The sequence below is a fragment of the Poeciliopsis prolifica genome, unplaced genomic scaffold (genome assembly GCF_027474105.1).
Source record: "Poeciliopsis prolifica strain line A6 unplaced genomic scaffold, Auburn_PproV2 SCAFFOLD007, whole genome shotgun sequence".
Classification (NCBI taxonomy): Eukaryota; Metazoa; Chordata; class Actinopteri; order Cyprinodontiformes; family Poeciliidae; genus Poeciliopsis; species Poeciliopsis prolifica.
Window position 1 is genome coordinate 12,787,243 of NW_026562382.1, and position 13,263 is coordinate 12,800,505.

General features: G+C 38.0%; 1 protein-coding gene across 1 annotated transcript; it reads right to left on the bottom strand.

The window, feature by feature from the left end:
* Nucleotides 1-6,689: 6,689 nt before the first annotated feature.
* tmem41aa (transmembrane protein 41aa) lies at nucleotides 6,690-12,727 on the bottom strand. Its single transcript, XM_055031483.1, has 5 exons — nucleotides 12,495-12,727; nucleotides 11,349-11,499; nucleotides 10,963-11,124; nucleotides 10,506-10,644; nucleotides 6,690-9,261 (listed from the first exon to the last, which is right to left on the bottom strand). The coding sequence occupies exons 1-5, from the start codon at nucleotides 12,653-12,655 to the stop codon at nucleotides 9,041-9,043; spliced, it is 834 nt and encodes a 277-aa protein (XP_054887458.1). The 5' UTR covers nucleotides 12,656-12,727; the 3' UTR covers nucleotides 6,690-9,040.
* Between the last annotated feature and the right edge of the window lie 536 nt (nucleotides 12,728-13,263).

Genomic DNA, 13,263 nt, shown 5'->3' on the forward strand with positions numbered 1-13,263 from the left:
TGTTTGTTTCTCTTCTTCTATCAGAATGACAGAACAACCTAGTGCAGTTTTAAATGTGTTAGCTGGTTCAGGAGATTGAGCTGAGTTGGCCATAGAGAGCGATCGACTTCACCCCGTTTTGCTTGCTGAATTTAAAACCCCTGAAAGTAAATCTGATGAATGGTTCTGAGTCTTTGTAACAAGCCTGTGTGTGTGCCAACGCAAAAGATAACGTCCCCTTCCCGGCATCCCTCACTGTCATTTCTCATGCTTTGCTCTCTTTGTTTTCTTTAATCAATTCTTTCTTTTCCGCTAATTTCTGTTTCATTGCTCTCATCTGGCATTGCGTTTTTAATAGGTTCCTTGTTTTTGTGGCAAAGGAACATTTTTTGTTCTTTTGTAGCCTTTTTGAAACATTGAACTGACTGCCACTTTTTTTTTTTTTGCTAAAGACAGGTGAAATGAGATTAACCGTATCACTCTCCCACGCTGTGCAGCGATGTCTAAAACAGTCCATATATAAATATATATATACATATATAAAGGCATTGACGATCAAAGAAAAAGAAAATTTACGTCTTAAAGAAGTGGCGCACCTTAGCTAATGAGCAGGTAATCATTTGTTTTGAATGTGCACTGTCACACGCTTGGCCTTAAGGGGACGTCACAAGGGCCAACACAAGGTGGCAGAGGGCCCGGACAGAAGGGACAGGGTTAGGATGGGAGGGCAAAAACACGTTCAGTTTTAGAGAATAGGCATGGGCCGGAAAGTAAAAATGCTGCGGTATCATAGTATTTAGACAGAAATTTTATATAAATATGTTTGACATAATCTTGCTATTGTTATTTGTTAAAATCCACAAAGCAGCTACTGAAATACTGTAAAGTATATTTATTATTACAGCTTTATGAAATGTTATCTACACCATACATTTAATACTACGTTGATAAATGGAATTATGCAAGAGACTACAATAAATAGCCACTAAATATCGTAAATTTAGTTTTCAAGTAAACAAGTGGGGGAGGGGAGGATGCAGGGCTACTTAATCCTCTGAACAGCCAGAGAAAACTCAGGTAAAATTATTATTTTTCTCTGGCATGTTATTAAAAAGACTTTAAAGAAGACTCTTTGGGTGGAGGTTCTAACTGAGTGAAGAACACTTAAAGTTAGTGGATGTCAAAATCAGTGACATGTTTAAAAACTAAATCAATTGTGAAGAACTAAAGTTGTAAAAAGTGATTTGAAAAGAACCTATTTTTGTCAAGATGTTCATTTTGGCTGCAAGAGAAAGCAAAACTTCTATCAGATAGCAGGATGGCTTAATAAAGCACAGCACAGTTTGCAATATTTTATCCTTTTGAGCTTTAACCTCTGTCACAGAAAATGCTGGTTTTGTAAATGCTGAGAGCCTTTTAAAAGTCTTTGAGTGAAGATAAGGATCCATATTCACATGTTGACTGCTGCTTCTGTGATGCCTCCAAAATGTCAAGTCTGCTCCAAGTTAGTATCGGTATTTTAACATGTCAGTTATATAAATTAATAAGAAATTATAATGTATTTAATTGCACTTTTCTCAGGACCCCAGTTTCTGGCAGACTCCTAACAACAGATGCACAGAATACACCAGCAAAGACGATGCAAAAGAATGTATTGACTGCTGCACGACTTCAAGCCTGCAGCATCGACTCTGCGCAAAACATGTTGCTATTGGGATTAAGACCAGAGCTAACAATATCTATAACAGAGGAAATAAAATACATCCTATTATTTTAGGTTGCATTTGTGCATTCAATGGATTAGGTCATCAGCTAAAAGTGTCTTTAATTATAGAACTTTGCTTAATTTATCAAGTAACTGATAAAAAGCAATCAATTGAGACTATTAAGTGAATTTAGATAGACATCGTTAAATCATATCTCTTCTCTAGTATAAGAAATTGATGACAATTTATGGCAAAAACGTTGGAAAAAGTTATTTTTAATCTAAAGGACAAATCAGAAATGGCTAAAATTGGCTTTACAAAAATCAGCCTCAAAATCTAGATCGGCCCGTCTCGAGTAGGAATGAAAAGTTTTATAAATTTTTAATTGTTAGCTTTTTACGATCTTGCTGTATGTTCATGCAGATAACTGGCCCATGCCTATTGGAGGTTGGGATTCTAGGGGTGGGGCTTGGCACCGTATGACCTGTGGTACACACACAACTGCAAATGTGACCGCATCCACGTTTGGCTTTAACCCTCTCTTTGTCAGGGAGCTTTCTAAACAAACAGCATGACAGCTGTGAATGTACAATATGCAGCCTTTGTTTTTTTAGAACACATCACTCTTGTCGTGTCCAGTAGGCCGGCCCAGCCACACAGATTGTCACCCTCTTGATCATTCTTTTTCCTCCCCTATGTTGTTGGGTTTTTTTTTAAAGTAATAGCTGGTGGCCAGCCGTTTCTTTGAACCCTCTGGACATGCAGGTCATGGTGTCCTTTCGTGCTTTACTTTGGAGAGACTGTGGAAGCTTGTTGCCTTATTTTGTCACCTGTCAAACATCACCCATCAGCTTCATCTTCCAGACGCAAGGTTATTGCCAATACGCACAGCTTCCTCCGTGTGTGTCTGTGTGTGTGTGCATGCACGTACGTCTGTGTGTGTATGTATATATATATAAAAACAGAGTAATATTTATGAATCTATTTTTTCCTATTTTGTGATGAGATCTATTGATAAGAAACAAAAAAAGAAAAGTCCTCTTCTGTTTCTCTTTCCCTCCCTCAGTGGGATACTGCCATATTATTTTGAAGGGAAGTGTTTATTTTCTTGAAAACTAAGACTATGAAAAATAATATAATAATAAATGACAAAAACCTGAAAAAATAGGAGACAAGTCAAGTGAACCACGGCGTTAACTTTGGTTGGGATGTGAACAGTGCGCATGTCAGTATTGTGATCTACCTCAGGCTTCAGGGTACCTCAGTCCAATTTTTCATTTCCCCCCTTTTTTTTCCACATTTTGTATGCCTTGTTAACTGATCATTTTGAGCATTTAATATTATTTTATTTTATTTTTTTAGTTTTTTTTTTTATGAAAAAGATCTGTCACCTTCAGGTGCAGCCGACTAGTGAAACTTTGCAAAACAATACTCCGTTGGACTGTGTTTGCCTGGACGCCATGCAACCTTCTAAAGTCCATTTGTCCAAAAGGAATGAAGTGGGAGATTTTAAAGGATAGAAACCCGAGACATCATGGCTAAGAAAGAAACATACAAATCAGAAAGAAACTAACCAACTATACCTCCTGTTTTTCCCAACTTTACCTTCAGGTTTTTCTTCTTCTTTTTTTTTTTTTTAAGAAAAAAACTGTAAATGAAAAACAAATGATGTTTATTGACTTGTGAGATGTGAAATAGTGTTTTATACCAACCCACCTAATCTTACCAGCTCTGTTTGATAGAAACACACAGCAAACCGGGGCTGATTTTAAAGAAAACAACAAAGCTGCAAAAATACACTGACAGGACCTTTGAAAAGCGGCGTAAAACCCAAGTCTTCTGTGCAGAATGTCAAAACAAGTCTGGTCATTTGCAATGTCACTGTGTACAACAGGAAGAACTGCATATCTGTAAACTTGTACAATAGAGTCACGTACACATCGTTCTCTGACATTTTAAATCAGAGCGTGGCGGGAGAGTTTAGAGCGTCGCAGCTTTCCTCAAACTGACCTCTAAACTTGATTTTGTTTTTGTTGTGCTGTACATTTCAGAATCACCTCTCTGAATCCATGGCTGACTTTAGATACTATAAACAGACCTGGGGCAAAAAAAAAGGAGGTAAACAAACAAATAACATAGTGAGAGTTTTTGTTCAAAGCTGTATTTTTTCTTTATTTTTGCTTGTAGGATGGCAGACTTTTAGTCTTCAGATGAGGTGGATCATTTTTGTCCCAGTGAACACAATCTTGCAGTACTATATTAAAAGGTCTAACAAACTCACACAATGCCTGAGGCTGCCGTTGCCGCCAGTCTCCCCACAGCCGGTACAGTACCTCATACTGATGACTAGAGCTCACCAGACCTGATTCAAAATATCCTGACCTAACTTAAAATGCAGTACGGTGCTTCGACTCCTTATATGGTTTGCTTCACCTTTAGTAGAGCGTTTGTCGGAGAAAACAGCTTTTCATTGTAGCACTGAGAATTTTACCAATCCTTGCAAATCTATGAGCGCCCCCTTTAAAACAGTTTGTCATGTTGAAACAAGACATTTTAATGTGTTTTATTGGAAAAGGGAAAAGATGTGGTTTTCAACAACTTTTATTGAAAAACATCCTGAATGGTTTGGCTTTCCATTTGTATTTAGTCCTGTGGGATAGCTCTCTATTGTACATCGAGAGAAGTTTTTGCCTATTACTCTTTGCAAAAACAGACCAAGTTCAGTCAGATCAGAAAACTTAACTTGTCAGATCAGATTAATAAAGTTGCATTAACATCAACTTTGACAGTTCCTAATTGAGCTTAGGTCTGTACTTGGACTAGGACATTCTAATCTGTACATATATGAACGATTCTAGAGCAGTTCTGTTTAGGGGTGTTGTTCTGGTGGAAATCAGGAGGCCTAATGTAAACCAATTAAGTAGCTTTAATGTCTATTGGCTGCTACAGCAGCCAGTTTTGTTCAAGTGTTAACCATCTAACCAAAATGGCGACCCCTAAATGTAATTTTCATGTTTGTACGCAGACAGAAGAAGCCAGAATTGATGAGAAACTAGTCACAGTACAGAAAGAAGTATAACTTTAAGAACAAATTTAGCAGTGAAAACCTTACAGCTCTGAAACTAAATCTTTAGATGTACCAAATCAAAATATCAGAATGTCCTCATTAATGATGGGGCCGTTTTGTGCAGAAAGGATGCATCCAAGACATGAAATACAAGAACGGACCTGAGTGGCTAAAAGAAATGGACCGTCTCAAGCTGTGCTAAAAGGTATTGGGAATAGATGTGCTTTTAAAAGAGACTGAAAAACATGAAGGAAATATGTCTAATATCTGAAGTCCACCTGTTCCACTGAAAAAGCCTGATTTCCTCTAGGCTTTGGGTTAGTTCTGGGAAAAAAACAAAAGCAGCCGATTTAATGATCAGCGAAGGACGATGAGGCTGGTAAGATAGATCCGCTGAAGCAAAATCAATGAGGAATTTACGAGCTAGAAGAAGGAATTTAAAATCAGCAGTCAGTGGAGAGAGGACAGAGTAGATGAGATGTGATCCAGGTAAAAAATAGAGAACAGCATTTTGAACGAGCTGGAAACACAAATGGGAGGCTAAACAGACCCCAGAGAAAATGCAACATGGTAAATTATGTATTTTTCTCTCCAGGTGTTGAAGCAAAAGACAGGGTTTATGTAGAAGATATTTTACAAAATAAAGCAGATAAATTTCTTCTTAAAATCTGAATTCATGTTAAATTCTCCTACTTCATTGATACATCACTTAGTGTTACGTCCATCTCTTAAAATTCCAGTGAAACACATTGAAGCTCTTGGTTGTAATGCGACATAAAAAGGGGTGTGAATACTTTTGCAAGGCACTGTACTTTATTTAATATTCTTTGGATACGTAGTACAGAGTGCGCTGACGTTGCGGCTCTTTTTTCCTGCATTGCTGACGGCACTGCAGGCCTCTATCTCTCTTGTGTTTTTGACTCTTTATAGGCACAGGTTTCCCTCGAGCTGGACCCCTCTGACTTCAGGAACATCATCCTGAATGTTCATACAGTATGAGGTGAAACCTGCAAGGACTGTAGTAACCTTTTGATTTTTTATTATTTTAAAGGATTGGTATTTCTAGGTATTGTGAGGTGTTAGGGATTCATTTTCAGTACCATAAAGGAAAGAAATGATCCTAATTACACACATTGCTAAGGGTGTACAGTGTTAGTCATATCACACAGTGGTTAAATAGCTGAGGTTTTCTTTTGTTGTCTGTTCTGATCTGGTTTCTTGTATTTCACACTGATTAAAAAATATAGTCTGGAGTTGTAGCTGCGAATTTCTAACTTTTCATTCCTCTTAGATCACTACCAATATTACTAGGTATGAAATTGTGGTGGGACAAAAAAAAATATCCTAGCTAGGATTTTTTTGGAACAGATAATGGACATTTAAGGAAAATTTGAAGTGCTGAAAGACTGTACCCAGGCCTCATTCAAAATCACTGATAGAAAACTTGTTCTGCGTTTAGGAGAAAAACAGACGAGAGGTCACCAAGCACCAGCTGAACCTCTCAGGAGCAGGTCAAAGGTGTGCAGAACCACAGCAGTGTTTTTTGTTGCCCTGCCATGTTGCTGAATGGAAAGTATTGCATGAGATTGATGCAGGTAATCCAGTATGTACTACACCTCACATCGCACTAGACTTGGAGTTGTGTTTTTTTTTTCCCCCTTTCACATGGATCCAGTTCTTATTCGCATTTTCTCCATCTGGGAGATTCCTTTTGTTTCTTGGTAGCTTCAAACCCTCAATGTTACCCACAAGCCAACAAGGCTTCCAACACCTCAAGGTAATAATAATCAGAACTGGTTGTGCCAGAGAGACATCTGATCTGTTTTTTACTACATGGATCCATGCCTTTCTGGTAGCAGCCAAGCTGTTGTTTTGAGTTGTGAGTGAACTGTATTGCTGAGCAACCTGGATCTGAGCAATAAAGAATATCTGAAAGATAAAAAAAAGAAGCTTGTTTTGTTTTTATTTCTTGAAACACTTATACCTGCAAAACCAATCATTGCACAAAGAAGTCCTTGTATTACAACTCCACCAACAGGATGTACTTTCAGAAAACAATACTGCAAATCAGATTTAAATAGAAATAAATAAAGATGGTCCAATGTATTTTTCCAGCGCCAAACTGAGTCCTATTACAGAACTGATTGTGTTTATTAGCACCCTTGTAAAAAGCCTTGAAATAAATTTATCTTTCATTGGAGAAACAATGTAACACAAAAGCATTTTAGAGAAATCCAAGCTTTGAGTACATTCAATTACAAGCGCACTTGTCATAAATGCCTTTTAATAACCCTCTACTGCCAATCATGAAGCACTTTATCTTCTCCTGTAACATTTAACAAGGTTGGAGCTTTTAGAGTCAGTTTCGTACAGGATTGAGAAGCTCATAGAAAGTTATTCAGTCTTCTATCAGCCATTTAAGTTTTCATTTAAAATGGTGATGACACCTGAAAGAGCTCATGATGCCATCCACTAACCTTTAAATGAGAGAAAGATCACAGATCACATAAGACATGAGTGCTTTTACACAGATTTGTCCTTTTTTCTGACACTCAACACCCACCAGCAGTATTGCCCAAAAGCCCAATCTCATTAGTCTGATCTGAGCAAAGCAGACATTTCCAGTTAGTTAAAAAAAAATGCTTGTTAAGGTATAAAAGTTTCTTGCTGGTGTGTACAGAGTATGTAGTGGTAGCTAAGGGGACTTTGTTTTGGCATTTTTAACCTCTCGCCATCTTGTTATGACTTGCCTTTCTTGCCCAGTCTTGGCTGTCACAGTTAGTTGTTTTAAAGACTCATTTTCTTATTACTCTGGATGTAAATAGGAGAAAGTTTAAGCACATAGCTTTTGAAGATCCACACAGATCAGTCAGACTTCTTGTCTTTTCCATTTTAAATAGTGGCAAGTTTAAAAGTTCCTTGAAACAACTCAACTTTGAAAATATATGTTATATTTACTGTAAAAGAATAACAGCAAAATTTACATTCTGTAAAAAAAAAAAAAAACTCTTTCATGTTCTCCCACACAAAATGAATGTACTTATGACCCATCTCCTGGGTTTGACCCATAAGATCAAACCCGCATCTTATGGGTTTGATGTTCAATTTTGCTACAATTAAAGATTCCTTTACTTTAAGGCTTTTTACATATCTTAACTGGGTATCCCAGTAAATAACCCAAGTGCTGCATTAAAATGTGATTAGTTTCTAAATGCTAACATTGCTGAGCATTACATTACCTTTAAAATAATTGACATCTCAATAATAGAAAAGGCAAATGCAAAACCATTTCAAAGGCATAAAGAAATGCACCCACAGCAAACAGACACATAATTTGTAAAAAGAGGCAATAGAGTTTGTACCTCAAAGCTTCACCAGCTCAGAAATAACTTTGCAGTTCAAATTCAGTAAAGAATTCAGCAATAAGAACGGAAAAGCATTCAATAAAAGCCATCCTTACCCGCTTTAAAATATTAGGCTGTGAAGATTTTTTCTGCTCCACAAAAACAAGTGTGGCCCTTCAGATTGTGAACAGGGGAGCTCTGGATCTCCTGCAGTGGCAGTGGGGAATTGGCTGTGGGTCCAGTGGATTTATTGAACGAAGCCTTTGTTGATCTGGGTTTTTTCCAGGAACATAGAATGGCTTTAGATTCAAAGGTTTGGCTCCTTACTTTTGTTATTTTACATTAGTGAACATTTAAGGCCTGGTATGCTTTAATGTTGTGACTGACTGATGTGGATTCTTAAGACTCACCAATTTTTAAGTTACAAACAGAAAAAGGACAAGCATAAACCCAGGAGACATCATCTAATCTGCAGAAATACGGGCAGGCCTTTCGCGGTTTTCACATTAATATTTCAGTGAGTCCATGGAGGTAGAATTTAAAGGCCAAAACAAAACAGGCACTTTGAACGCAAAGTTTAAACTATAGCAGAACTCTTGTTGCCAAACATGAGTGCAAAACGATCTTCTCTCCTCTTCATGATTCCTGTACGTACATTCATACATTTCCCAAATAAAAAACACCAAAACTGGAAAACATTCTTTAAAAAAAAAAAAAAAAAAAAAAAAAGTCCATCAAATGCATTTGTATTTTTTTTAGAAAAGCAGTTTCCTGTTGATCTCCACATAACTCTGATGGGGGTAAAGCGATCCATAACCAAAAACAACGACACAGTCGAGCGTCAAAGTTTTTTCTGAACAGCTGCCACTTTGAACATGTTTGCTCTGGAGAGCAGAAGGCATCTGAAAACTGAGTGGATAAAACGTATAAACCCTCCAGCGAAGTCACTGCACCTTCTTATCTGAGTCAAGTCCGTTCTGAGGCTGGACGGCCAGCTTGACACGTCTCTGGCTGAGGCGACGGATGACGGCACTGGGCACCAGAGCCATGAGGGCAATGGCCAGCAGCTGCAGGAGGTGCTCCCAGGAGAACAGGTTGTCCAGCGAAGAAACCTCTGATAGCATGGAGCCCGTCTGCACGCAGATGAAGTTATAGGGCAGCAGGCCTGAAAATGAGTCACAAAATGTCTAAACAAACCACACTGAGGATGTTCAATCCTTATAAAAGTGCTTAATTTTTTAAATCTGCTTTCATTTAGTTTTATCCTGCTATTATTCTGTTTGTTGACATGCTTTGTGACTTTTTGAAAAGTGCTGTATAAATAAAGTTTTACTTACTAAGCAACAGATTTTAGTTCAGTTCTAAACAAGAATGACTGTGAGTTTTATTTGCAAAATAAAGTAAAAGCATTCTGTTCTTATTCAGGAGATCAAATGGTAAATGGTTAATTGTGTCACAATAAAAGAAAAATTCGCAAACAAGGATGGCTATGTAGAAAATTTCCACTGGACTATGGTGGAGGATCTGTGCAGCTGTTAGCATTTTTCTCTTTCAAAGGCCTGGGAAAGCCTTTGTCAGAATGCAGATACAAGGAGGTTTTAAACAAAAATCTGGTGGCCTCTGGCAATAACCTGAAAAAGGTTCAGAACTGAGACTTTTCTGAAAATTAATAGTGCAAAATATGTGACTAAATCAACACAGATATAGATCACAAGATGCAAAAAGCGCAAAAATCAACTCCTTGCCGTGATCAGTTTCCAGACTTGAAACTGAAAGAAAATCTGTGGATGAAGCTGAAAAGGAGTGAGAAACAGAGAGGATCTATTATTCTAGATGTTCTAACGCAATGGTCAGTCATTCCTATTTTATATTCATTGATATAGCAATGAAGACAAACTGCTGTCCTGTTGGCAAAAAAGGAGTTGTTCAAAAATTTAACAGCAAAGGTCTTCATAAGGTGACAGTAATTAAGTGAAGCATGCTTATTTCTGAATATATCCATTCAGGTTAAAAGTTTGTTATATATACTACAACAATATTTTTTTTTTCCAAACACCTCTAACAGAAGTGCTAAAAACTGTGTAGGACTCTTTAATATCTACATTTTTTTTAATTATCAGTCTTGTGGAGAAAATAGAAAAAACAACTGAAAGGAGTTTAAATAAAAAAAATGTGCTAAAAGCTCGCCATACTGTTGAGACTATGTGAGAAGGCTGGCTTTGTCTTATTTTGTCACTGACTTAATTTAGTTCAATGCGATCCCCATGTTTACATCAAAGCATCTGGACGAGGTCTGAAACAAAGTTATCTCTACAATGGTCTTTTCAGAGCTAATTGAATGCCAACCCTTAACAGAATAGTTTAGACTGAGGCACAACATTCAGTGATAAAAAGAAAAAAAACACCCACCAATAAATACTGAGAAAAAGAAGTATGTGATGGGGATGTTGACGATGGGGGCAGACATGTTCAGAAACCAGTTGGGAGTCATGGGAAAAAATCTCAGGAAGAGCAGGAAGAAGAACAAACAGTCTCGATTGTCTTCCACCTGGAACAAACCGTGAGAAAGAAAGCATTAGTGCCTTGCAAAAGTTTTCACATACCTGAACTTGGTCACATTTTATCACATGACAACCAGAAACCTCAATGTATTTTATTGACATTTTAGGTAATAGACTAAAACAAGTGTAACAAATAACTGATTCTTTTCTTTTTTTATTTTATTTTTTTTTGCATAGTCAGTTCTAATTTACTAGAAAAAATATATTTTAATCCCTTGAATGTAATTAAAACCATAACATGTCTGTCAAAATCATTTAAATATACTAAATACAAAATAAATAAATGGTGTGAAGTAACAGGATACCTTTTTCTGTAGCATGGAAACTTTCTCTGGGAACAGATTTATGATGTGTTGTTTTCCAAAGGCTTGGGAGAGGAGGTAGCACATGGTGGAGCCCACCGTGGTGAGCACACAGGCAAGGAGCAGTCCTAGATACGGTCCAAAGATAGCTCCTGCAAGAATGTTCTGCACAGTGACAAGCAGAGATAAAAAGGTCTGCTGTTAGCACTCAACTTCACTCAGAGCAGGAGATGAGGGAAATTATTTAAGATCTAAAAGTGTTTGGAAGTGTCAAGTGATGGTTGACGGAAGAGTTTTTGTTCACATTTTGATTTATTAGATTCTTTCTGAAACACAACTAAAGAACCTCAAGTTATTTTAAATGCATCAGTGTTTTTATCAGCACTCACCAGAAAAGATGATCCAGGGATGGCAAAAGACTGCTTGTAGAGGTATGCACTGCAGAACAGGAGCAGGACATATGCGGTGTGCTCCGTTTTGTAAAACTGCAAAAGTTCAGAAAGTTCCTGCAGGTCCTCCAGGTCTGATGGGAACTTCAACCTGTGGAAACATTCACTCTCAAATTAGAACTAAAAAAAAAACCCTCCATAGTCCAGAAGAATGGTTTGCTATTGTGATTTTACAATCACACCAACAATGTGACCAAATGGCACCAAAATGTAGAACAGGAAGAAGGTAAGCCAGCAGAGTTACCTTCTTCATGCTGTGACCAGCAGAACACTGCTTTTTATGCAATGCTCTGCTGGTCTCTGCCACGCATGTTTGTATTACTTTGGCATAAATCAACCAACTAAGCATTTCTGCAGACAATGTACACCCTTTAATGGAAGCTATTTCCCGAAAGCTGTGGTCTCTTTCAACAAGCTAATGTGTCCAACCGCACAAACAAAATGGTTGGGGAATATTGTGAGGAGCACAGCAATTTAAAACCTCCAAATTTCCCGTTTCTTATTGCAAATGGAGATTTGTGGGATGTGCAGGACAAACAAGTCTGACCCCATCTCGTAGCTGACTGTTGACCATTATATCTAATCTATCTTAAAGGGTTAGGATTGCTTTTCCAGCTAAAGGGGGCACCAACACGCCATCAGGCAGGTGGCCATAATGTTATGCTTGATAGATTTATCCCTTCTACATCCCCAGAACAAACTGGGGATGTTGAGGAGAGTCCTGTCAGAGTTGTATTGTTATAACCCCGTCGCAACCTGAGCTCAGATAAGCTCAGTAAAAGGTATGAATGGATGTTAAACTTATAAAAAAAGAAAAGAAAGAAAGAAACATCAAGTACCTATAGTCGCTTCCAAACTTCTGAAAGACTAACGTGAGGAAATTACTGACCTGTTTGTCCTTAGTATTTCTTGGAAGAAGGTTGAACAGTAACAGCCATCAGTATTAGCAAAGCAATAGTGGCGCGAATAAATAATTTAACCCCCGATTATATTTTTAAAATAATAGTTAGAGAGAGAAAGAGTTCATCATCAGCCAGTAGAAAATGTGTAACCTGGCTAACAGCTAACAGCAAACACCGGGGTCACCTGCTGAGTTCCCCCGCGGCGTCGCAGCTCTGCTGGAACTCCCTCCCCTCTGGACACGGCTGAGGATGCCTTCGTGGTCCAGCAGGAAGGTACAGAGACAGTTGGTAAAGGTACAGGGTGGCTGCGGTCACAACAACGGCTAGTCCGAGAAGGGAGCGCATTCTCCCCGATGTAAAGCAAAACTCAAGCGCTTCTCTTTGCTTCTCCCCCTGAATGCTGTTGTCACTGAGCAGAACAATGTCCAACCGGCGTGGTGACGTCACGTCCTGGCGTAATCAGACTCCCGTCAAAGATTCACAGCTGGTTAAGACGAAGCACATTATTAGTAGTATTATTATTGTTTATCACTTATATTAATAGCCAATACTTTATGATTCCCCCAAATAATAGAATTTTAATCAATCTGAAGAGTGGAAATAAATGGAGATGTTAATTACGCTCCGCTCCAGATGGGGGCAGCAGTGTACAGCTGGAACTGTTGAGGAACAGAAGCAATGGGAAAGGGAAACGCTGAAGTTGGGATGAGAGTCGGTATTGGAAAGACTAACTGCAGTGAGCATGTCCGGACTATCTTTGATAAACTCTAGTTCATAATATAAATGTTACCGCCCAAATCTGACCTGAATTATGCTGCATTGAATAAATGTTATTAAAATGCATTTTGGAAATATGTGTTAGTAAGAAAGACAGACACAAACTAACAGCTGACCCCCACAAATAAATAAGAACTATATATATGTATCTTAATAGTTCACTGATTAAGTGCATG